Here is a 26,811-nt window from a genome sequence, read left to right on the forward strand (position 1 = left end):
ACGATCGGAGCATTTGATTGAGATAGAGCTCAAGAGAGACATCTCCACCATTCAACCATGGCACCACCGGCAGCCTTGACGCAGAGTTCTTCCTTTCTTTTCTAATCTCTGTGTTGTATTACATTTTAGCTTAAGTTATTAAGATATTTTGCGATCAATGCAAATCTTAACTCATTCATTGTCGTCTTCTTCATCATCTTCATCTCTATCATAGTTTATCTTCAACGTTTATTTATCAAAGATAATTGCATGCTTAATCGTGTAGCCTAGAGATAGGACACATGAAGCAACCCACCGAGAGGTGTACGTTGTGCGAGTATAGTGAGTTAATCCTCTTTGCTTGGTGAAAGGCTGTAGCAACACCTGTCTATGGGATGTTGCATTGCTTGTCAATAAGTTAAATAGTCGCGTCTAACTGCCTGAAAAGGTAAGAGATGGAACGCACTAAAGTAAAGTTCGCATCGTTCCTAGAGATAGGCACAATCTTATGCTCGACGCAACCATGCACTATAGAGATATAGTCATGCGGCTGACCACCGAGAGGTGTGCAACGCATTAGTGCAATGAGCTGGGATTACTCGGGCGATTTAAGATCTGTCTCTTATACACATCTAGATGTGTATAAGAGACAGGAGGTGTGCAACGCATTAGTGCAATGAGCTGGGATTACTCGGGCGATTTAAGATAATAAACATTACTATGCGTTAATGGTCGTTGTGCCTCTACTTATTCTCATTGCAAATTTTCTATTGCTCAATTTGTTTAGTTAAAAGTAGGAATAATGTGTACATCCATTTAACTTCTTTTTATTTTTCTTTTCACCTCGGATTGCTTCTAAAGATTTTTTTTCTCAAAATTTGAAAATTTCGCGATTGTGATGGAATAACTTTTGAAAATTCTCTCAAATATAATTACAATTTTTTTACAATACGGCTATAAGAATCGTACATCAGGACTACGCAAAGGCAGCAAATCACCACCGTTGAATCCCAAAGAGCAAATCCAGCCGTTGAAAAGGTATCAAGCATCGTAAGCCCTTCGGATATACGGCGTTGATGAGGATAAAAAACGCTGCGTACGGATAGACACGATCTTCGTGACCGTACCATATTCCCCCTCCCTAGCTTACAGCAATTGCAAAAATAAAATAAAATAAAATAAAAGGCTCCAAAAATTTGCTTCCAAAATGAACGCAGACTATTTTCTTTTCCCTCTCGCGCGCTTCGTCTTCCTCTGAAGCCACTATAGGCACTACAGAATACCCAAACCATTCTGCTCTGTCTCTTCCCCAAATTTTTCCTCTCAAAACCCTAAACGGAGCTCCGATTTCTTCAGGTTCCTCTTCTTCATCTATTTTCTCTAATCTTCGCTTGCTCTCCCTTCTCTGTTACTGGTATGGCATTCTTCTCTTTCCGTTTTTTGTTTGACTTTGTTTGACGCCTTTTCTTTTGTCGCTCGTCTTCGTTTTTAGCGGTACCGATCGAATTTGGATTTTTTAGCGGTTGTTTCTCTGTGTTTTTTGCTGCATTGTTCCCGAATGCGATGGAGCTTTTCTTCCTTTTCATGCAATACAGGACTGCGATTTTTGTTTTCTTCATCTTTGGTTTCTTTACTCTTTGGCTTGTTGAGTTACCGTACATTGTTTTGCGTTTCTAGATTCTTCTTGTCTATGATGTTTAGCAGCCTAAGTTCTGTTGCTTGTCTACCGGACTCCTGAGCCGTTGGATCATCTGCATTATACCACTTCCTGGTTGGATGCTTTGGCTTATAATATGGTTCTTTTGCATTTGTATCAACTGATGAAGCTTGATTATCTGCAATGGCAAGTTCTATTTCGTTGGAACACCCTAAAGTTTGTTCGAGTTGGGATGCTTTAGAGTGTCTTTTTTTTCTAGCTTCTGTTTATTTTCTATTGACTTGTTTTAGACACATCGAGGTGTTATAGCATTGTCAAGTTCTTAAGATGTTCTCAACTTGTATGTTTAGTGAAGGATATTATGTTCTCTATAAGTTGTTAATCCATGTGCGTTCACTGCTCCAGGTTTTCCTTTTGGTTTAAAAGATGGTTAACATTACTAATACCGAAGGGAAAACAAATGAAGCCTCCCCTTTGCCCCTGGTGCCATCTATACCTCCTGATATGAAGCCAGAAAAAGCGATGTCTCCTACATATACGATCATGAGTAGATGCGGTGTAGGAAGCAAAGGGAGACAAATTCCTTTGCTCACTAACCACTTCACAGTATCTGTCAGTGCTCCAGATTTGATCTTCTATCAATACACTGTATGCATTTTTTCTTTTTATTATTCTTCTCAGCTTCCTTTTATTTATTTACACCATTCCTCCCTTGTGCTTAATGTTTATATTTATTATTGCTTTTGGATTGCAGGTTTCAATATGCTATGAAGATAGCAGGCCTGTTGAAGGGAAGGAAATTGGGCGGAAACTGATGGATAAAGTGTATCAAACTTATTCTGCTGAACTTGCTAATAAAAGGTTTGCATACGATGGAGAAAAATGTCTTTACACCATTGGTCCCTTGCCACAAAACAAGCTTGTGTTCACTGTGGTGCTAGAGGGATCATGTGCAAAACTGTACGTCCTTATATCATTTCATATTCCACCTAAATACTTATACTTCTCTCATTTATAACTTACAGTTACTTCTGTTACAGAGAAACAGGTACCTCTGGGGGCAGTGGGAGCCCAAATGGGACTGGAAAGAGATTAAAGCGTAGTTTTCAGTCGAAGACTTTTAAGGTTGAGCTAAGTTTTGCAACAAAAATTCCAATTAAATCCATTTTTACTGCTCTCAAGGGATCAGAAGTAGATAATGGCAGCACTCAGGATGCATTGAGAGTGTTTGACATTATCCTGAGGCAGCAAGCAGCAAAGCGGTAATTGGGTCCTATTGTGTCCTATGCTAACTCTCTCTCTCTCTCTCACACACACACACACACATGTATGTATGTATGTATGTATGTATATTTGCTGTTTGTTAACTAATATCTTCACAAAGTCCTGTTGATAATGTAGGGGATGTCTTCTGGTACGGCAGTCGTTCTTTCATGATGACTCGAGGAACTTTGCTGATGTTGGCGGAGGGGTAACAGGAGTACGGGGATTCCATTCTAGCTTCCGGTTGGCACAGGATGGATTATCATTGAATATGGGTAACACTTTTATTTACTATTTTTTTTTGTAAGTCTTGCAATTGAGATAAGATTTTGTATGTCGTATGCCATTCATCATCAATATGGAATCCTTTGCATCATTTTGCAGATGTTTCTACCACAATGATCCTGAAGCCTGGACCAGTGATTGATTTCCTAATAGCCAATCAGAATGTACGGGAACCACGTTATATTGATTGGACTAAGGTAGAGAACTGACCAGTACATTATTCAGTTTCCAATTTTGGTGCTGCATTTTTTTTTCTCTGTAACATCTCTTTCATTCTTGTTTTTTCTAATGTGCAGGCAAAGAAAATGTTAAAGAATTTGAGGGTCAAGGCAAGACATCGGAACATGGAATTTAAAATCATTGGTTTAAGTGAAAAGCCTTGCAACCAACAATTGTAGGTCATTGTTGCACTAAACATTTTGGAAGGAAAATTTCTGCTACCTTTTGTTCTCGAAAGATTCTGACTTTACATCTTTGTTTTTATCCTAGTTTTTCCATGAAACTGAAGAATAATGGGAGCACTGATGGGCAGATGGTTGATATTACTGTTTATGAATATTTTGTCAGACATTGTGGCATTGAATTGACTTATTCTGCTTATTTGCCATGTCTAGATGTTGGGAAACCTAAACGGCCAACTTATATGCCTTTAGAGGTATGAACAAATTGTTGTGCTTAAAAGCAATAACTGATATTTCATGATGATACTACTTTAGAAGTGTTTAACATTCTTTCTTCTTTTGGGGGGGTTTTTTAGTTGTGCTCACTTGTTTCACTTCAACGCTACACAAAAGCTCTGTCTTCTATGCAAAGAGCATCTTTGGTAGAAAAATCAAGGCAGAAGCCTCAAGAAAAAATAAAAATTATCACCGATGTAAGTTTTTCTCAAAATCTGAAATCATATAAATTTTTGTTGTCCATAAGCGTTGATTTACAAGGATTCATCTGGCAGGCTTTGAAAAATTATGGATATGATGAGGATCCGGTGCTAGCACAGTGTGGAGTGAAAATAGATAGACAACTGACACAGGTTGAGGGTCGTGTACTTGAATCTCCAAAGGTAGATTTTCCTATGCTTTAGTGGATGAGAGAGATTTTCAGTGCCATCCTTGTTACAAGAATCTTTTATTCTGCCCCTAATAATTACAATTTTGATTTTCAGTTGAAGGTTGGTAAAAGTGATGATTGTATTCCACGGAATGGACGGTGGAACTTTAATAACAAGGTAAGCCTGAAACTATTTGCAGTTCTAAGGAGGGAAATGTGATATTATTAGAATTTATGCATGGCTTTTTCTAATCCATGGTTGTTTTATTTACTTGTTTATTTTTATTTGTATTTGATGTATCATATTTAATTTGTAGACACTTCTGAATCCCACTCGCATTGACCGTTGGATTGTTGTCAATTTCTCAGCACGCTGTGATACTAGCTACATATCACGCGAACTTATAAATTGTGGAAGAAATAAAGGGATTGTAAGTTTAATAGACCGTGCATTAGGTCACATCATTTTTTTCTATTGCTCTTGTACATGCATATGCTGTGTAGTTTGACGAAATAATTCTTTCTATTGTAATTTCTGTCTTATTGGACTCTTGTACATACATATATTTGCAGCATATTGAAAGACCAATTACCTTGATTGAGGAAGACCAGCATTCTAGAAGAGCCAGCCCTGTTGACAGGGTTGAAAATATGTTCGAACAGATGATGGCAAAGATGTCAGATGCACCGACTTTTATTCTTTGTGTCCTCCCAGAAAAGAAAAATTCGAATATATATGGTCTGAATTTTCTGTCCTCTTATGCATTCTTTTCTTTAGATTCTGGTCATTCATGCATTATGTTGTCTGTTAGGCTTTTCCATGGAAAAGGAACCTAGAACAAGCGTCTTGACTTTGCGCCGTTAACTCTGCATCTTTGCCCTCATTTCATTCTTTTAATTGGGTTGTTCTTTCTTAAGCAATTCATTCTTTCTTTCCGTTTACATTGTGAAAGGACCTTGGAAGAAAAAATGTTTATGCGACTTTGGGATTGTTACACAGTGCATTTCCCCCACTAAAATTAATGATCAGTACATTACTAATGTACTTCTTAAGATTAACTCCAAGGTAAAATTTAACAAACTTTGAGCAGTTTCTATTTAGTACATCATTTTTATGTTAGTTTCCTTTTGCTAATTCATTATTCTTTCCTTTTAGCTGGGAGGTATAAACTCATTGTTGGCTATCGAGCATGCATCTTGTGTTCCGATGATAAAAGATACTCCAACGTTGATCTTGGGAATGGATGTGTCTCATGGGTCTCCTGGACGATCAGACGTTCCATCCATTGCTGCAGTAACTATATTTTTTGTTTCTTGTTATCTGATATTAACTTATTTGGCCAGCCAGTTGACAGTTATTACTTTTGGATCTTAGGTTGTTGGATCCAGATCCTGGCCTTTGATATCAAGGTATAGAGCAGCTGTACGGACCCAGTCGCCTAAGGTGGAAATGATTGATGCTCTATTTAAGCCTCTGGAGGATGGCAAGGATGATGGTATCATTAGGTACTTTTCATTGACAACTATTTTTCACCTGGAAGATCCTGCCCCCCTAAATTAGTTGTTGCATTTGCATCATACCGCATTTACAAAACTAGATCATATAATATAATTCTCACTCATAAATCTCAGAACGATCTCCTGAATTTGTTTGTTAAAAATTTTGTACACTCAAGTCATTAGTTTGTGTAATATCCATCATTTAATTTTGAGGAATAGTGGTAAATATTTTACTAATTAAATGCTCGTCTCTTGTGATGCAGGGAATTGCTTTTAGATTTCTATAGCACTAGCAAGGGCCGCAAACCAACTCAGATCCTTGTCTTTAGGTAGGACCATGGTGTTTAAATAGTTCGTTTATAATCATGTCTTTGCACTTTGTTTCTTTGACTCCCTTCCCTTACTTGAGATTTTATTTTTTCTCTCAGAGACGGAGTTAGTGAATCTCAATTTAATCAAGTGTTGAACGTTGAGTTGGATCAAATAGTCAAGGTACTTTATGCCTACAATTTTGTTATCTAATCCCCCTCTGAGCTGGTTAAAAAATTGGCTGTAGTTTTTTGAAATGATCAGCGTTTCATTTGGTGATATTATATTTTTTACAAAGTGCGTTAAAGGCTCCTAAGAAAGTCGATGAAATTTTAGTCACTATTCGGCAATTGGCATTGATAAACTTTAATTTTAACCATGGGCATTCGATGAATTTGTTTGTCTTTGGATCAGTCGTCAATGTAATACCAGATACTGAGATGTTCATTTTACTGCAGGCTTACCAACATCTTGGAGAGGTTAACGTTCCAAAGTTCACAGTTATTGTAGCACAAAAAAATCACCATACAAAATTTTTTCAACCTGGTGCCCCTGAAAATGTTCCACCTGGTCTGTTTCTAAGATTGGTTTTAAATTTGTTCATTAAGATTCCCCTTATTCCAGTTGTGTTGATACTCTCTCTTTGTAGGAACGGTTGTTGACACAAAAGTTGTACATCCAAAAAATTATGACTTCTACATGTGTGCTCATGCGGGAATGATTGTAAGTTCTTTTAGTAATATGTAATTCTATTTCTTTTAAAAAGGGAAGATTCTAATATGTTGGCATTAAAAAATATTACGATGACCTCTACTCATTTTGTGGTTTATTTGTGAGTGAAATCATTCAGCAAGTAGCTAAGCTTAGTTTTGCTATTCTATTTTATGTCTGATTTTGATTCCTGTATTAATAACAGGGCACGTCAAGGCCGGCACACTACCATGTCCTGCTCGATGAAATAGGTTTTTCTCCTGATGATCTTCAGAACCTTATTCATTCGCTATCATATGTGTAAGTATACAATTCCTTAAATTTACCAGCTCTTTATAAGATTTCCCATTGGCCACCCCAATCGTTATTAATGCATTTTACGGATCTTGATATGTTGTTCAGGTATCAAAGGAGCACAACTGCACTTTCAATTGGTAATCTAATTGTGCCTGATTTATTCTTTGGAAAATTCTCAACACAATCTAACCTATAATCCATTTTTCTGATCCAACTATTAATTCAGTCTCGTTCACATTTCAGCCGCACCAATATGTTATGCACATCTTGCTGCATCACAGATGAGTCAGTTTATTAAGTTCGAGGAACTGTCTGAAACCTCCTCTGAACGGGGAACCATTACTTCATCGGGAAGTCTTTCGATTCCAGAACTTCCACGGTTGCACCAAGATGTTGATGGTTCTATGTTTTTCTGCTGAGGCAGTGTTTATTCTTACCTCAGGTATATATGGCTTAACTTTGAATAGCTTAGGATATTTTGTGTAGATACAGCGGGAATATAGGAGCAAAATATATATACCAAACCAACTTAGAAGGTGGTAGGACAATGAGATAAGAGATAGGTCGGTAGAGAAAAGTACATAGCATCAACCTTCCAAACTTGAAATAGAGCCAAGATTATCATTGTTTTGATTAAAATTTATGTTTTAACTGTTATTTCCGGGAGGCTCATTTTGAATTGGACCCAGTGTTCTACTGAAAATGATTATTTTACAAATGTCATCATCTCTTTTTAAGCAATTTTTTGCTAGCATCATCCATCAATTGATCCTTTCACAGCCCATTAGATGTGTGTATAACATATAAATGAAACAAATGAGTCCTGATTAGTGTGACTTGTTAGTTTCTTGACTAGCATTTTCCACCGACACAATCCTCTATCATTAATGCATCCATCTATATAAGTTGGTTTCTTGTATGTAACCTTATGCAGAAGGTTGATGGCGATCATGGATGATATAATGCTTTAACTAGTTGAGTTATGTTCAAATTAACATTTATTTGAGTTATTTACTATTTACAAAAATTTTCTTTTAATGTTTTACATACAAGTAGGGGTATATATAGGTTGAGTTGGGTCGAGAGTATTTTTTGAATCAACCCAAAAAATCGGGTTGGTTTGATTGACAATCCAAATGATTCAAATAAAGTTTTCAACCCAATCCTTAAAATTTAGGTTGGGTTGTCAAGTTATAACTTATTTTTTATTTTCAATGAAAAATATGTAAATTTATATACAATACTTGACTAATAATTAAAATCTCATAAAATTAAAATGTTAAATACCAAATATACGTGATATTTATTGTAAACTTTAAATAAAAATAAATATCATAATAATTTTAAAAGAAAAATATTAAAAATTCACAAATTAATTAAAGTAATCAAATTTCAAACAAAGGGTTGGGTTGGGTTAACTCAAATTTCCTTTTTAGCTAACTCACAACCCAATTCAATTTAATAAAAATAGAAAAATTCAACCCAATCTAAGGACAAAACTAACCTAATACAATCCTTATATTTTGGGTTGGATAGTCTGAATTATTTGGATTGTTGGGTTATTTGAACATCCTTACATAAAAGCTAAATGTTTTTATAGTCATGGTTTATCATTATCATCATTCTTCTGATTTAACTTTAGTTTTTTTATGAGTTTTTAAATATAGAAAAATGAATCAAAATATTTACAAGATAGTTTTAAATTTTAGAACTATTAATGATAGATGTTGGCAGATTTTTATCCGTGTCTATCAATATCTATCCGTGTCTATTAGTATTTATCTTTGATAGCTCTAAAATTTTGTTATATTTTATAAATATTTTCTAACCGTTTTTTCATTTGAAATAATTTTTTTTTTTAAATTATACTTTTTGTATTCATATAAAAAATAGTGATTTTAAATGTCATTCATGCAGGTTATTTTCTTTTATTTTTTTAAATAATGGTATAATACCTTATTGAATTTTAGATTTAGAAAAGAACTTATTGCATGAGAATTTCAGAGTCTTTAATTTTTTTAGTTGGGAGAATTTTTAAGCTTCTCTAACATAGAGTATATTAATGACTTCAAGTTGGAAGTGGCCAACTGAAAACGTTTTAAACACTAAACCCAAGGTGTTTTTTTTTTTCTTCCTTTTTTTAATAAAAAAACCGAAACAATTAAGAAAACATGTATTTATGTTTTGATTTTGTTTTTTGTTTTTGAAAATTAAGTTTATTTTCTTCTAGTTTTTTATAATGATTTGCATCTTTCTTAAATATTATAGTTGATTTTTTAGTCAAATTTAAAAAACAAAAACAAATTTTTAAAAGCTACTTTTTTTAGTTTCCAAATTTTAGTTTAGCTTGGCTTTTTAATCTATTGGTAAAAGGAAGATGCCAATTGAATAAATTTGGAGATAGAAGTATAACTAAGGTTGTTCATGGGTTAGGTTGGGTTGAAAGATTTTTTAGACCAAATCTAATTATTTGGATTGTAAATTTCTTTAATCCAAATAATCCATATTAAAAAAATGAATCAAACCGTACCATGAAATATTTGGGGGTTAATAAAGTCATTTATTTAAAATTTTGTTATAGAAAGAAGTAAAATATAAATATGTAAAAATTTAATTTAATTATTTTCATATATTGAATTAAGATTAATAATTCAATTTCAATTTATATAGGTAAAATTTACTTTATAAAGTGCAAAAAAAAAAAAAAAAAAAATTTAAAAGTTGTTGAAGAATAAATTATTAAAAGATATTGGAATTAAATAAAATTAAGATTAATATATGTATAAATAATTGTGTTGTAAAAAATAAAAAGAATATATTTTAAAGTAAATAATAAATTCGGGTTAGTTTGGGTTATATTAGGTGATCTCATGAACCAATTTAACTTATAAAATTTTTATTTATTTGAATTCAATCTAACCCAAATGAGTTCATAATCCAACCAAAATCGTACGGATTGGGATCGATTTTTTTAGGTTTTTGAATTTTTAAATACCCCTAAATATAATAATGGACTTAATTTTCAAAAACAAAAAAGAAAAAATAAAATAATTACTAAATGGGCTGAACATATATTTAACTTTGTACTTAATAAGGGAAAAGGGTTGGTTAGAAGCCCTTAATAATAATAATAATAATAATAATAATAATAATAATGTATGTTAAATTCGGGTTTTGTGGTGAAATTGTGAAAAATGCTCTATAAATGGTCTATTTTTAGATTGGCCTTTACTCTCCATCTTACATAGGGATTGAAATTTTCCACTTTTAAAGAGTTTATAGCTTTGGGCCGTCGGCTTGTGGAAGGTAGGGGACCGAAAACCTCAAAGTCAACTTTATGGAAAAAGGTATTTCTGGGATAATAATTTTCTATTAATATGTGGTTGGTTTTTATCCTCATTCATCTAACTTTTCATTAAATGTATGGTTAAATTATAAATTTACTTGTTAAACTTTAAAACTTTTATTTATTTCTTGGATTTAATTCTTGTGTTTTTTGATTGGATAATTATTTTAATGGATGAAATTATTGAAAATATTTTTAAATATAGCAAAAAGTAGACATCTATTATTGACATTGATAGATATTGATAGACCATGATATATATTTATCGTCGTTTATTACTGAAAAACAATGATATTTTATTATATTTATAAATAAGTTCGTTTTCTTTTAGTTGAAAACAGTCCTTTTGATTATGTGTATTATATCAACAAGTCTAACAAATTTGAAAATTTTAACAATAAATTCTAGAGATTATAGGATATTAATCTTTCTTGAAGTAGGCAGTTTACATCTTTGCTTCCAACCTTTCATTAATGACAGTCTTTTTTAGGCAAAACAATTTTAGTCTAATCGAGAAGCTTGTGTCTATTTGGGGTTGGCAAAATTCTTCGTAGCTCTGTAAGGCCTTGTACCAATTGAAATGGAGAATTCATGGTTTATCGGGGATGGGGAGGGTATCCTTCCTTCACCTCAATCCGACTTAAATTATATATGTATATATATATATATATATTAGGTATTTAATTTTTATATTTAGTCCATTCTAAAGTGTCAAAGCTCAAATTTGTCCCTAATTTAGCCCGTATTAGGAATTAACAGTAGAATCTTTGTGGAAATTAACAACGGAATCTCTATGGAAATTGACTGGTGAATCCCTGCGGGATTAAAAGGAGAAATGAGGGAGCAAATTTAAATTTATATCTAAAAGATCAATTAATTTAAATTTTATTTTGTTAATTTGTTAGACACAAAATTAAAGGTTTAAAGACATTTTGAATGTTCACGATGAAATATCACAAACATCAAAATACCATGAGAAGTAATTTTGATCATATCTTGACTTTTGATTCTAATGACTCACAACGATAATAATTAAATTGAAAAATAAGAGCTGATTTGAACTTTCTTCAACAAAAATATCAAGTTCTCAAACAAATGCATTATAGTTGCCTCAATTGCACTATTTTTCCAGCTTTGTGTACAACAATAACCTTTTTTTATTTGCTTGGGGTGAGCTTCACAGAATTCTAAATTGCTGACCAATTGCAATTTGAAAAGGGAATAGGAAGTCAAATTTTCTTGGTTTAAACAATGCCCATTTGATTTTTCAATTCTGAAAAAACCTTATCCATTTGTTTAATCACAACCCCAATTGACATTGTGAGATTTAAAAGAGAAAAACCTAATTATTTATATGACAATCCAATTCTAAATTCAAACTTACCGGCTTGCTTGAACTTATTTGGTTAAAAACCTTTTTTTTTTTTTTTGCCAAAACGAAAACGTATAGAACTCTCTAATCTCTGTACAATACTTGCAAGAATTTCATTTGACATGAGAATCTCTATTTCACAAGGTATCCTAATACAATCACAAATTATAATAACAATCATTTAACTAAAAACTTTGACCTTACGCACTTTCATAAAAAAAAAAAAAAAAAATGGCAAATTGCAGGTACTACTCTTGAAATATGGTGATAGTTACAATTATACTCTTAAATTCTTAATGTCCTCAAACTTATGCAAGTTTAAAAATTGGACCCTCAAACTTACTATAGTTGTAGAAATTGGACCTCCAAATGATAAAAATTGAATCAATTTATACAATTATGTAAATTTGAGGGTCTAATTTTAACATTTGTATAAGTTTAAAAGCTTAGTTTTTTGAGGGTGTAATTGCAACTACTCTCCTACTTCAAGAGTGGTTTTTACAATTCGCCACACAGAAAAAAAAAGATCTTACCCCATTTTCAAAAACACCTCCAATATCAATACTTTCAATATATTTGATTTTTTTTTTGTTGCTATGGACTTAAGTAATGTATTATTTCTCTTAACTTGAATACTTAAAAAAAAATGTTACTTTCTCATTTGCAAAAGATCATTTCACTTGTATGGTTTTGCATGATAAATAAGTGTATTAGCTAAACTATTTTGAAAGTTGAATAACTAAAATGTAACAAAGTCTTACGTGGACAAAATAATATTTAACCTTAACTTTTAGAACAATGATTAGTTTGCAACCTATCTCCATTCAACTCACTTTTATTACATAATAAAGAAAAACAAATTCATTTTTTTTTTAAATGTTGTCGCACAATAAATTTTAATTAAACAACAAGGTGGACGGTACAAAGATATGTGCAACCCAATCAACACTTTAAGTATTTGTCTAGATTTTATTGTTAAAGTCTTAGTTTAACATTTAGGTGGCATTAGGACTGCAAACTTTTAATTATCAATTTTGTCCATATGGATTTACACGTTTTTGGTAGGTCTTTTCACTTTTAAAGGCTGGAATATATCAATATTCATAATATATTTATGAACTTTTAATTTTGTATCTAATATTTATGTGTTAGTGCGAAGTTTGGTAGTTCAACATTTACATGTCACTTTGACTAATTATTTATGGATTCAGTAGCAGAATGATCTCAATTTAATTTCAAGTGATGGCATATTTGTTAATTAACTGATGCAGTAGTTAAGGTAAGAAATATATAAAGTTTATAGTCGAGAGATTAAATAAATACAATATTCTTAAAAAAAAAAAAAAAAGACATGCACAAACGAACAGACAAATCTTGAAATATCAAAAATATATTAAAAACTTAATAAAGTACAAAATAATAGACATTATCTTAAAAAGTTTAAGAGATTCATTAAACTCACAGGTCATAATTGAATCTAATTTCTTTTTTCAAAGTAATTTGTAAATAATTTAATGTACGGTGAGATTTTGGTCACATTCTCAACAATCTTTCCGTCAAATTCTTCATAAAGCATCCCGTCTATCAATAGGATTCAACCACATATCTCACCACAATTGAATTCTACCGACATGATTAAGTTAGGGACATGACTTTGATACCACTTGTTAAGGACAATGGCCATTCAACTATATCTACAACCGTATGATATTGTCCATTTTCGACATACATTCTCATAGTTTTGTTTTTGGTTTCACTCCAAAAGGTCTCATATCGAAGAGATGGTTGTTCTTACATATATACTCATAATCATCTCCCTATTTAACAAATGTAGGATTTTGGTTTTATTCCTAATAATATATACCCTATCTTGATATTTAGACACGATAACAAAAATTTATCTACATTTAAATCAAACAAAACAAAATATTTTACAATTACTTAAAAGTTAGCTGCCTTTTCTTTTTTTTATTTCTATAATTTACAAGTTTGTTATATAGTCAATAGTTGTTGGCCTTTACATTTCCAACCAAACCATTTTGACCATCACTTTTCATTTCCAACTAACATTCATCATTGTTTTCCTTTCAAATTTGATAACTATTTGGTTTTTACAAATTAAATTGATAAACATTATTTTTATCTATTGATTTCTTTATTTCATTTTATATTTATCGGGAGTATTATTAAAATCAAGTATTATTTTTTTAAATAATTTAATTAAAAAAAGGTGAAAACCCTAAAAAGAAGTTTTTTTTAAAAGCATAATTATCGAAAAAAAAAAAATCAAAAGATGATCAAATAAGATCTAAATAAAATGGAGCCTTATAAATCTTTGAAGTCGAATAATTATATAGCATCTCATAACTTATTCAAACATTAACATCAATTTCCGTACCTACATGTACATGAATAATTTAAGATAATTAAGAACATGTTATATTTTTCATATATGCTTGAATTAAACCAGACAAAGTACTTTGTGCTACCACATTTAGTTACAACACAATAAACTTTATAAAGGCGACATGTCGGCCTACAAGCCCTATCATTCACAAAATCGAAACTTCTTCTATAACTATAGGTCATAAGTCCCTAGCTAGGGACCTGCGTCCTACACATGCCCTAAGTTTTACATGTTGAAAAAGTAAAACCGTGTAAATTTAGGTCTATAAATTCATAATATCATCTACCTATTGTAAAGATATTAAAAGTGTGTTTGGAATGCATTTTCAAATGCTTAATTTAAAAAAACAAATCATTTTGAAAAAAAATCGAAGTATTTGACAATCACTCAAAATAGTTTTTGAAGTGTATTTTCAATAATTTTTGTTAAAATTGTTTAAATAAAAATGAATTTTTTGAAAAATATTTTTTTTTCTCAAGTCAATTCAAACGGCCACACGAGTTAGTGTAGTTTTAAATGGTAAGTTTTTGAGATTTAAGAAAATTATCGTTTAGTCTTTTTTTTTGTTTGAATATTTTGGTCATTGCTATTATTTCCGTTATTTAGTGTTTTTAGTACGTTGTTATATAATATTCACACATTGAATACTTTGTTTAGTTAGTAATTTGTAATATACATTTGCTTAAAAAACTTTTCGTTATTAAGTTTTAGGTCTAGTTTTCATTTTGTCTATAGCTTTTAAAATGTTACATTTTCAATCGTTAAATTTTGAATTTGATTTCAATTTAATTTCTAGATTTTAAAATGTTATAGATTTACTTGATTTTTGTTTCAATTTGGTTATTAGATTTCGAGATTCACACTTCTAACCTTAAATTTTTAACTAAATATTCACTTTTAAAATTAATGTCATTGACTAATTTAAAATAACTATGAAGTGAAATTTTAAAATAGTGATGAAAAAATAATGAAATTTTAATTAATATAATTATTTTGAATTAACTAACAAAATTAACATTGAAGACCGAAAGTGAGTGTTAAATGAAAAATCAAGTTACAAGTTTAAGGGTGTATTTGGTTTAACTTTTCCAACGTTTAATTTGTAAAATAAGTTATTTTGAAATTTTTTTGAAGGGTTTGGTAGCCAATAGCCACTCAAAATAGCTTTTGAAACACTCTCAAAATGTATTTTAAACAATTTTTATCAAAAGAGTTTAAATAAAAATGACTTATTTTAAAGACATTTTCTTTTAATCGATCCAAACAGACCCTAAATCTTGGGGACAAATTGAAACAAAACTCATACCTCAAGAATAAACTTGTAACTTTTTGAAACATTGGACTAGAAGTGAAACACATTTTTAAATCTAGAGTCCAAACAATTTTTATCGAAATTGGATAATCTATTAACCTACTAGAAATCTAATTATTTTATTTCTTTTAAAATAATTAATAGAATTAATACTAAAGACTGAAAGTAGACATTGAATGAAAAATCAAGACTAAAAAAATTTAAATATTGAAATCTTAGAAGAAATTGAAACAAAACTCAAATCTGAACCAGAGTAAACTTGTAATTTTTTTGAAACCTTTGACTAAAAGTGTATCCAGTAGTAAGGGACCCAAATTGGATAATCTATTATTACTTTTATTATTAATTAATTAAAAAGAATTAAAAGAATTATAATTAATTAAAATTTCACAATTATTTCATCACTATTTTGAAATTTCTAAATTTTATTCAATTTTTCTTAATATTTTAATTTTTTAATATGAGATCTATTTAATTAAATTTTATATGTTATATTGAGGACTATGAGAAGAGAACTTTTTTACTTATTTATTTTATCCCTCATTTTTTAATATAATATTTATTTTGCCCTTCACCGTTGATTTCTCTCTCTCCTTTTCTTTTTGGTATTATTTAAAAAACAGTTTACTTATTAGTAATTAAACATTAATTTTGCATTGTCAATATTATGCATGAAATGATATAAGAGTGTCACAAAAAATCAAAAAACCGAAAAATTGAATAACCAAAACAAACCAAACCTATTCAATGGTTTGGTTTGGTTTTCTAATATAAAATTTGATATCTTGGTTTGTATTTGGAGAATATAAAAAAGTATTGGTTTGGATCGATTTTTTATTAGAAAAACCAATCAAAACAAAATCGATCCAATAAATATATATACCCTTAAAAATAAACTACCTTTTAGTATTTTAATTATCTGTATGTATATTTGTTGTCTAGAAAAAAAAATAATTATTATGGAGCTTATATGTTTTTTTAATTAGAAAGTGCCAAGAAAAAAATTTCAAATTTAAATTTATGATAAAAGAAATAGACCCAATTTTAATTTTAAATTAACAAAAAAAAAAAAAAAACCAATTCAAAACTAAGTGGTGATAAAAATAAAAATTGGAAGAGAAAAGAAAAATGCGAAAAATCGAGAACCAAACCGATAATAAACCGATCCAAATAAAACCAGTATAATGGTTTTGTTTTTTAATTGAACATTGATTTGGATCTCTTCTTTGTAACATAATTGACCTCAAAATCGATAAAACCGAACCGACTATGACTCCTAAAATGATATATATTCTAAGAAGTGGGAACATGATTTCCCCCCTTTTAAAGATTTAGGATCTAACTTTTTGTTTATTTATTTTAATACACTTCTAAAATTTGATTTGCAAACAATTTATAGGTTATTTTTTAAAAGCTCACAAAGCAACCCATCTTAAAATAGAGTTTGAACCTTTCAATTTACTAAAAATATACCTAAATTGGCCCAAACACCCCACCAAGTGATAAAAATTCAGACCAAACATATTCTTTTTTTCCACAAATCAAAACATTGGATTCTTTTTAAATTAGTTTTTTCCCCCAAATAAATAAATAAAGTGGGTGCATGCAATAATTATATTATAATATAAAATAAACCTATCTCCTTTGAATATAAAGTACATCCCCAACTGACAAATAAGAATCAGAGAATTTTAATTATATTCTAAAAAACCCAATCGTTTTTGCACAAAAAATGTTGAAGAAAAAGACACTTAAAAAAGAAAAAGAAAATAATTTAACCGAAAACAAAGGACGAGGCGCAAAGCCCTTGCACTCTCTCATTATTAAATAACGTACACCCACTTTTTTCCCTCAGCATATTCCCAAGAATGTTCTATTTCCCCCAAACCTTCAATTCTCAAACCCTAACCTTTTTTAAATTCATTGCTACCTGTTCATCCTTTTCACGATCGATGATCAAATTTCAATTATCTTCTTTCTATTGATGATTTAAAAGAGTCGTTGAAATATTTCAATCTTCATAAATTGTTAGCCCACTTAAAGTCTTTGACACTTGAAGAAACGTAAACTCAATATGATGATGTTTGGTAGATATTGGACGAGATATTTTTAATCGAAACAATAATTGATACCCATACACTTGTATTATTATCTTTAAGTCAAATATTGATAGGTTGCATTGAAAAATTGATATACGACACTTAATTTCCGTCAAACGTTAAATACCATTTGTTTCTAATCTATGTATTAATTAAATGAAGTTAAATAAACTAACACGTTAATATCATTTTATTTAAATTTATCATGTTTTCTTAAAAATATTTCATTATGTTATTTAGACTTATCATGTTTTTTTTAATATAAAAGTTAGTTAGATTACAAATTGGATCTTTAGATGTTATGTTTTATATTCAATAAGTCTCTAAAATTTCAACTTTATGTCTAATATATCAAAGAATCTTAAAAATTGTGTAATGGATCTGTAACATATTCAAATTTGGGTCCTTTACGTTTTATGAAGAATATGCTTATTTGGTTTCTGAGTTTTCAAATTGTACATTTTTTAGTCTTTGAATTTTTAACAGTGAATGCATTTGATCCATTAGTTTTCAAAATCTATGTGTTTAGTCTTTAAGTTTTTAAGAATAAATTTAAAGATTCCATGAAGTGTTTTTTTAAAAAATTATTTTAAATAATTACACAACCTTTTAAACTTAGAAAAATATTTCTTCTCCGTAAAATTATTATTTTTCTAATTTAAAATATCATATAATTATATAAAAATAATAATATTATTTCAGTAACTTGTAAATTTATTCTAAGAACTCAATGTCTAAAAATGTATATTTTGAAAATTAATGGACCAAATAGAGATATTATTTAAACTCGGGGATTAAAAAGTTAACTTTCTCTTCGTTAATTTTTTTTAAAATACTCAAATATGCTAATGATCTATGATTTACAAAATTGAAGTTTTAGAAAAACTAAGTTTATAATCTAATCAAACAAAATTATGAACAGCTTAACTAGTTAAGTTATTCTATGGCATCGATGACTCTTCTTACGAGTCGATCGATATTAAATTATAATGATACCATTGTTTTTTTTTTTTTATTATTAATATTAAAAAAGTGAATGCTGTTTTTTTTAAAAGAAAAAGAAATAATATATTTTTTAAAAAAAGAAAAGAAAAAAGAAATAAAAAAGAAATAAAAAAGAGGGGTTTTATGTAGTATAAAAAGAGGGGTTAAGAAGTGACAATTCCCAATATAACCAACTTGCTTGGTCCACCCATTCCCTCTTTTTCTTTTTTTTTAACTGTCCAAATATTTTCCCAATAAAGATAGAAGAAAAGTTTTCGTCGGAATCGGAATCAGAATCGGAACCGGAACTGGAACATTCCACCACCGCCGCCTGAATATCTCCTCCGATCCCGATCTCCATTTTTCCACTTCATTTCATCCTTCTCAATTCCTTCTTCTTCTTCTTACACTCCGTCATGACAATCGACCACCACTCGCAACACTCCGATCAAACGACCCATGATGATTCCGACCATCTCCATCCTACTCTTCCCGTGCCACTTGTTTCCAATGGCGCCGACTGCGAGAATGAAGGAGATAACCTCTTCGTTCCTCCTCTGAACTTCGCCGTCGTTGACAGCGGCATTTTCCGCTCCGGCTTCCCCGACTCTTCCAACTTCTCTTTCTTGCAGACATTAGGCCTTCGTTCGATTATGTAAGACTTTTACTACTGATTCTTTGTTTGTTTGCTTTCCTTGTTCGGTTCGTCTGTTCTCGATTTTGTTCGCTTCGTGATAATCGATGATTGAGTATGAACTGATTGTTCTTTTGAACGGATGTGGTAGATGTCTTTGTCCCGAGCCATATCCTGAGGCCAATATGGATTTTCTCAAGTCCAATGGGATCCGATTGTTTCAATTTGGGATTGAAGGTTCTAAGGTTTGTTCTTACTTCATCGAAATATCATTATTGAGAGATATAGTTTCTGTGAATATGTGTATGACTTTGATATCTTAATGACGGCTAATGCTAACGTGCAAAAGTAAATTTCTGTTTGAATTTGTTGTTTTCTTATGCTTCAGCCTTCAGTGAATTTGATTTTTGACCTTTTATGTTAAATGTCAATTCTCAATTCTCAGGGAAGCTTCTTTTGAAGTGATTTTTGTGGTAATGCTCTGTATGCATATGAACTTAACTAGAGAGATTAGAACTACTCTTGGTTTGAAGTTGTTTCCAATAATAACATATGGGCTTGGTTTTGGTGAATTTGTTACGTAAGGAAAACAATTCAGATACAAGTATTTGATGGTGATCAGCCAATACACTGCTTTTGACTGTTTCTATACGTTTATGAAAATTGTTTTGGGGATTTAGCTAACAAAATTTAGCTTGTGTAAATTGTCTAGGCGGGTTCAGACAAGGTTGATGCATATGTAAACTTGATTCTCGAGTGTATGAGGAATTTGGATATGAGCGGCGATCAAATGTACTATTTGGTATGAAATTTGATCTAATTAATGTTATTATCCCAGTTATTTCTGAAATGCATCAACGTATTGAATTCATTTTTTCAATAATTAAGTTTACATATACCCAAAGGAGAAAATAAAAACAAGGAAAGAGAGGAGTGAGGCTAGACTGGCTGTACGATTTTCATCATTTATCATTGCCTTGTGCTACGATATATATTAGTCTTGCGGTAATTACAAGCACATATTTTGTGGCGGTTTTGTGAGAGGAAGGGGTGTTTAGACTTCCTTTTGCACTGTTTCATTGCTTCTAAAGCTCCCATGTTCCTTTGATTGAGAAGTAAGATGAAATTGCATTTTGTTTTTCTGACATATATCGATTGTCAATTGAATGGTTATTGTTGACAAAAACCAATAGAAAACTCAACCTTTTGGAGAACTCAAGAGGTTAAGAGGTTGCATCATCCATTCCTTGCTTTTGTTTTAGTGTCATGCCAATGCTAGTTTTTAAGTTGGAACTTGGAAGTAATTTTCTTTAACTAAAGTTTGTTTAACATAAGAATCAACTGCCCGGATGGCAATTATAGCCAGCTGAAAGTCAAAACACTGGAATTCCATTGATGACATATAGTATTCTAAAAGAACGCTGATCACTTTGGTTTTTGTTGCAATTAAATGCAGGAGCCTTTTGTGAACATTCCAGACTTTACGATTCGTGAAGTACTTAAAGTTATTCTTGGTACCTATACCATTACCAATACTTCACATTTTAAATCTTCAATGAATGCTGAATCAGTAGATTTTCAAATAATGTTATATAGTTTGGGTTTGTGTTCACTCGGGCATTATTTTTTCACCATGTAGATGTGAGGAATCGCCCGGTTTTAATCCATTGCAAACGGGGGAAGGTATGTTCCGCTAAAAGCATAAATATACAAAATATAGAAGTAAATTTACAGTACCCATTAGTCCATGCTTTTGGATTACGTCGTGATTTAACATGGTATCAAAATAGGAAGTATTGTGTTTGAACTTTCAAAATGTATTTTAGTATTTATCCATCAGTTTGAACTTTTGGATTAAGTGGTGATTTTAAAAGTAGTTAGTAAAGGTATGTACTATTAAAAGTATTAAAACCGACCATCGATTTATTCTTTTGGATCGAGTAATGATTTAACATGGTACCATAATAGAAAGTCCTTTATTTAAACTTACATAATGTATTTTAGCATTATCGATCAATTTAAACTTTTTGGTTAAATGGTGATTTTAAAAATAGTGGTATCTTCTAATATGACTATTGCTTTCATGGAGTTTCTAAATAGTTTAACTTGTTTCTCACTCATCAGCACCGAACTGGTTGTGTCGTGGGATGCTTTAGAAAGTTGCAGAAATGGTGCCTATCGTCAGTCTTTGATGAATATCAACGGTTTGCCGCTGCCAAGGCAAGAGTTTCAGATCAGAGGTTTATTGAACTATTCGACATTTCTGGCTTGAAGCATTTGCCATCATCACTTTCTTGTTCAGAAAGGTAATTGTCCTCTATGCCTGTGAGGATGTTCATTAGTAAAAGAAGAAGACACCCAATAAATGACGAGCCATTCTGAAGTTTTTCACTTTTCATTGGCCTAATTACTTGTCATTCTTTAAGCCTCACACATTTCAGTTCAAGTGATTAACTCCCCTTTGTATTGTATATTTACTATTCCCAAACTATACTTATGGTTATAAATCCATCAGGGGGTTCATTAGGATTAACCCCAATCATATGTACTAGAATTCCAAGAACATGAAAGTTATAGTCAAAATCGAAAAGAAGATTTGGTATCTTTTTTAGCTTTATATTTTTGGATCCCTTTCTTGGTCAAAAAAAGAAGTTTTATATGCAATTATACATTTCGATCTCTTGAGTTCCATTTTTAGCATTTTTCTAAAGAGAAAAAAAAGCATTCCATTATGTGTACCACTCATGCTACCATTATTATCAATATACTGCTAAATTGTTGATATAATAGTAAATTTACTTTCACTTATAATTTAGGTTTTTTGGTCAATCACTAATTTAACTTGGTGTTAGAATATGGGGGTTTTGTGTTCAAACTCTGGTAATGTTGTTTCCTCCTCAATTAAATTGATTTTTCTCACTTGTTGGGCATATTTTAAAAATTTTCAAGCTCATAAGTGAGGGAGTGTTAAAGTGTTGATATTATATTAAATTTACTCTCACTTATTATTGGCTTTTTGGTCTTTAATCTCAAATTAATTAATTAATGTTTTGATGATAACAAACTTAATATTATTTATTTATTTTTAACAATTTGAGTGTTTTGGAGTGTCCATTGTGAGCGTGGAACAACGGTTCCAATGCAAACTGAAACACTTGAATCAGAGTTCAAATGAATAAGATATGACCGAAAGCCAAAACAAGCTTAATGGACAAATCCTGAGCCGATGACATGTAGAATTTTTCTCTTTAAAGTGAACTAATTGAAAGGTGTTACACACATTCGCCTTTTGCTCTTCTAACGTAAGCTCCAAGGCTTCACACCAAATCTTCACTTACATAAGCATGAGATAAGTTACTTTTGAGTTTTGGATTGATTTTATAAAAAGAAAATTAATTTAAAAAAAAGATTTCATGTTATCTTATGTTTGTGTCTAACAGTTAGTTTTGGACACATAGTTGACATTGCTTTTTATTGGGTTTTAAAAGAAATGATTTAAAAAGATATATGTTATTATATTATTTTTTTTGTTTGTATCTAACGATTAGAAGTTTAAAATATCTATCATTGATTTTTCTTTTCCAAGATCCAATGGCTCAAATTAAATGTCAACAATTTTTCTTCTCTATTTAAACTTTTCTTCTCGTTCAATCATCCATAACTCATTAAGTCACCATTGTTGTTTTCTCTCTATGCTTTAATTTTCTTCTTTTCATCTTCTTCTTGAGAGAGATATTTTATGTTGTGAGAATTGATTCATTGAATGCTAAATTTATTAATCCACTATTCTAGAGAGTTTGTCGAGTGTGCTATTTATTTTTCTAAACTATTGTAAGGGTTGCTCTCAATCCCAAAAAAAGAGCCATTGTAACGGTTTGATCTTCAATCGTGAAAATGATCGACTTTGTTTTTGCTCCTGGAAAAAGAACGTTGTAGCAGTTCGACTCTAAGCCGTGGAAAGAGTCAAATTCGTAGTGACATACCCAAGAGTAGCTTGGGAAGTGGATGTAGGCTGGTTGTGCCGAACCATTGTAAAATCACGGTGTCAATTTCTCTATCCATCTTCTATTTAATTTTGTAATTAATTTATTAATTATTTTTATTTGCATGAAATTAATTGTTATAATTCATCCTTGAAATTAATGGGTCACATTTGTCTATTTAGGTTGGTTGAATTTATCTTTGCATATTTATTTTACCAATCTTATTATTAAAATTAAATAGGGTATTTTAAGTGTTAATTTTAATTTCTTAGCTTCTTTGGTTGAATTATTTTTCATAAAATTATTGTTTAAATTATTTGATAGCCAAAAGTATATTGATTTGTTTAATTGGGCCCACACTAGAAAAAAAAGTTTTAATTATTTCTATTAAACCTTACTCACCCCATCTAGGGTGAATAAATTGATATATGCCAAATGTCTTTTTGTTCTTTATTAAGAGGGAGTAATTGGCTTTCGACCACATTCTATGGACTAAGTTGATTTCAAAAGGGGGAGAAATTTGTGAAATTGATTTTAAAATTTCTTGTAATGCCTCTTGAATTTACAACATTGCTTATTCTTAGAAGGCATGTTGATAGGAGAAGAAATATGCAAAATTATATGTTCATATTTTTAAGGATCTTCACATCTTTATGTTATTTTTCTTAATTCTCTTTTTTGATTGATTCCAAAAGAGGGAGAGGTAATAAGAAAAATGAAAACATGTTATTATTGAATATATTCTTTATGTTCAAGTGAATTGAAATATGTGTTGATTGTGATTTAAGTTCATATTTTCTATCACACATCTCTTTGGATTTTATTTTTCTTGAGTTGTTTGTCATCATAAAAAAGGGAGATTGTTGGCTTTTCGGCTTTAATCTCAAATTAATTAATTCTAATTAATTAATTAATTAATATTTTTGATGATAACAAACCTGATTTTTTTTTTATAAAAATAATTTGGATGTTTTGAATTGTCCATTGTATAGAACTTGTAACAATGATTCTAGTGCAATATGAATAACTCATACTATGGTAAGAGTTGCTCTTGATCTCGAAAAAAGAGTCGTTGTAATGGTTTGATCCTTAACCGTGGAAAGGATCGAGTTTGTTCTTGCTCCCAAAAAAAAACGTTGTAGCGGTAACTCTAAGCTATGGAAAGAGTCAAATTCATAGTGACATACCAAGAGGAGTTTGGCAAGTAGATGTACACCGATTGTGCCAAACCACTATAAAATCACGGTGTCAATTTCTTTATCCCTCTTCTATTTAATTTATTAATTATTTTTTATTTGCATGAAATTAATTGTTATAATTTATCCTTGAAATTAATTGCTCACATTTGTCTATTTAGGTTGGTTGAATTCATCTTTGCATATCTATTTTATCAATCTTATTATTAAAATTAAATAGGGTACTTAAAGTGTTAATTTTAATTTCTTGTTTTTTTTTTTGGATCGAATTACTTTGCAGAAATTCTTGTTTAAATTATTTGATAGCCAAAAGTATATTGATTTGCTTAATTGGGTCCACATTAGAGATTTTTTTAATTAGTTTTATTAAACCCTATTCACCCCACTAGGTTGCCATACTGATTCTACACTTATCTATACTATATTAAAAGGGGGAAGTAGGAAAATTTGTACATTCTTTTTTTTTCCCTACATATTTAGTAAATGACTACTTTACCCTTCCATCTTCAGGGCATGATTTTTCATTTGTTGTCTGTTGAGCGATGTTAAAACAAAAGAAATGTAACCTTATGTCGACCAAACATAACTCATCGGGTCCAAGTGGTTACACATATTCAATCAGTGTATCCATTCCTGTATGATGTGATCCATGTATAAAAATGTGACTATTTGAGTTTCGATATCTGTGGATGTCCGTAAATCTTTGAGACACGACTCTTCGAGTTTAGGTTTCTATTAATTATATTTGTAGGTAGTTACACATCGAATGAATTTATCCATTCATGTATGAATGTGATCCATATAAAAAACGACTTATTGAGTTTATGTGTTCGCTGAGAGATGTTAGAACAATAAAGGTTATCCTTCATATTTTCACTTTACAAAATAGATTTATTATATGTGAAAGTTAACTTTGAAATCGAATAAGTACATTTTATGTCAATAGAACACCACTATTTCGGGTGTAGCTAGTCTTACATTTCGAATCTTTGCATCTGTTACTAATTTTACAATTTCTTTCTTAGAAAGAGATTTCATATTTATAAAGTATAGAATAGCAGAAGCTATTTCAATATACTTCATTAGCATGATTTACAATTAACAAAAATATAAATGAATTTTCAACTTTAAAATTAATCCTTTAAAACATAAAAAATAAAATAATAAATAATACATTTCATAAACATGTGAAACATGTGCATGGTGTCACAGTCATGCTTGTCCAGGGCGTGTTACCATGGCCGCATATCCGCCTCCACCTTTTTTTACTATGCTTTCATCTTATATATTTCTCTTTGCTAGGTAGTTTGCTTTCTATGTACTTTTCTTAGTGTGTGACCGCTCGCCCATTTCCATATGCAAGGGTGACAGATGTACTTTTGTTCAGAATGCACTATATGGGAGTAAGACTAATCATCATATCCTCATACCAGTGAGTTGTATGCTACAAAGCCATGTTATTGCTTATTGCTTTCTAGCTGTACGACTAATGTTCATTGTTTACACATGCTTACAAACGTTTGTGAAAACCTTTTCCTCTAAACTCGTTTTCTAAAACCTTTTTTGAAGAACAGGGGTGGAGGTTGTTTGAAACGCCCATTGTGCCATCGACTATTTGGATTTGGATTGGCTAACTTCTTTCAGGGCGAGAACAAGTGCTGCATAATTGCCTTGAGACCCTTACGAATGTGCGATTATGATAGTTGGTATCAGAGCCAAGTCGGCTTGCGGAGTTAAAAAGCTGTGGTCATGTCTGCTACAAAGCAGTTGGGCAAGTCCCATGTTGACCGGTTGGTTGAGATAGAAGAGCAAATGCTCTATCTAATAGAAGTCCCTGATCCGGTTCGGTTCCTAGAAACTCGGTTACAAGAAGTTGTTGACAAGGCCGATGAAATTGACGTAGTGTCTGGCCACTTAGACGGAATGCCCGTCAGGGAAATGTTGACAAGGGTTGAGACCCTAGAGTCACAAGCTACGAGAAATGGGCCTCTTGAGCATAGGGATGGTTCGTCGGACTCTATTTCCCATGTAGAAGAGCGTGTCAAAAAACTAGACAGTTTGCAGAGAGTAATAATTCAGATGGTGACTGAATTGTCCGAGAACTTTCGAGCCACCATTGATGTCATCCGGGCAGAGATTGCGGACATTAGTACAAGAGTTAACATCACCATGAGAGCGATGGGAAATAAATCCCCAGTCGGGGGTGCAACCCAATTCAACAGGGTAAAAGTACCCAAGCCTAAGCCCTTTTGTGGGGCTCGCGATGCGAAAGCACCAGAAAATTTTATCTTTGACATGGAGCAGTATTTCAGAGCTAAGAACACAACAACTGAAGAGTCAAAGATCACCTTAGCGACGATACATTTAGCAGAGGATGCCAAATTATGGTGGAGGTCTCGTTTCTTAGACGTCCAAGAGGGTCGGTGCACC

At 31.1% G+C, this 26,811-nt stretch overlaps 2 protein-coding genes across 5 annotated transcripts; both read left to right on the forward strand.

The window, feature by feature from the left end:
- The first annotated feature begins 1,172 nt into the window (after positions 1-1,172).
- LOC120077571 (protein argonaute 16-like) lies at positions 1,173-7,705 on the forward strand. 3 transcript variants are annotated; one of them, XM_039031507.1, is made up of 23 exons: positions 1,173-1,393; positions 2,042-2,284; positions 2,391-2,596; positions 2,677-2,898; positions 3,038-3,174; positions 3,284-3,381; positions 3,481-3,578; positions 3,674-3,839; positions 3,942-4,058; positions 4,137-4,244; positions 4,347-4,409; positions 4,549-4,662; positions 4,805-4,970; positions 5,185-5,297; positions 5,388-5,525; positions 5,607-5,737; positions 5,995-6,060; positions 6,160-6,223; positions 6,499-6,610; positions 6,690-6,763; positions 6,957-7,051; positions 7,154-7,185; positions 7,292-7,467. In XM_039031507.1, exons 2-23 carry the CDS (start codon positions 2,063-2,065, stop codon positions 7,465-7,467), a joined length of 2,718 nt encoding a protein of 905 aa, XP_038887435.1. In that variant the 5' UTR covers positions 1,173-1,393; positions 2,042-2,062. The 3 variants fall into 3 exon arrangements, with proteins under 3 accessions (XP_038887435.1, XP_038887436.1, XP_038887437.1); XM_039031508.1 differs by having other exon boundaries at positions 1,181-1,335; XM_039031509.1 differs by lacking the exon at positions 1,173-1,393 and having other exon boundaries at positions 2,063-2,284; positions 7,292-7,705.
- Positions 7,706-18,757: 11,052 nt separating this feature from the next.
- On the forward strand, positions 18,758-21,819 carry LOC120078115 (tyrosine-protein phosphatase DSP1-like). Of its 2 annotated transcripts, XM_039032335.1 has the most exons (6): positions 18,758-19,223; positions 19,354-19,447; positions 19,915-20,004; positions 20,659-20,716; positions 20,842-20,885; positions 21,327-21,819. In XM_039032335.1, the coding sequence occupies exons 1-6, from the start codon at positions 18,985-18,987 to the stop codon at positions 21,510-21,512; spliced, it is 711 nt and encodes a 236-aa protein (XP_038888263.1). In that variant the 5' UTR covers positions 18,758-18,984; the 3' UTR covers positions 21,513-21,819. The 2 variants fall into 2 exon arrangements, with proteins under 2 accessions (XP_038888263.1, XP_038888264.1); XM_039032336.1 differs by lacking the exon at positions 19,915-20,004.
- Positions 21,820-26,811: the final 4,992 nt, after the last annotated feature.

Source organism: Benincasa hispida, chromosome 5 (genome assembly GCF_009727055.1).
Source record: "Benincasa hispida cultivar B227 chromosome 5, ASM972705v1, whole genome shotgun sequence".
NCBI lineage: Eukaryota > Viridiplantae > Streptophyta > Magnoliopsida > Cucurbitales > Cucurbitaceae > Benincasa > Benincasa hispida.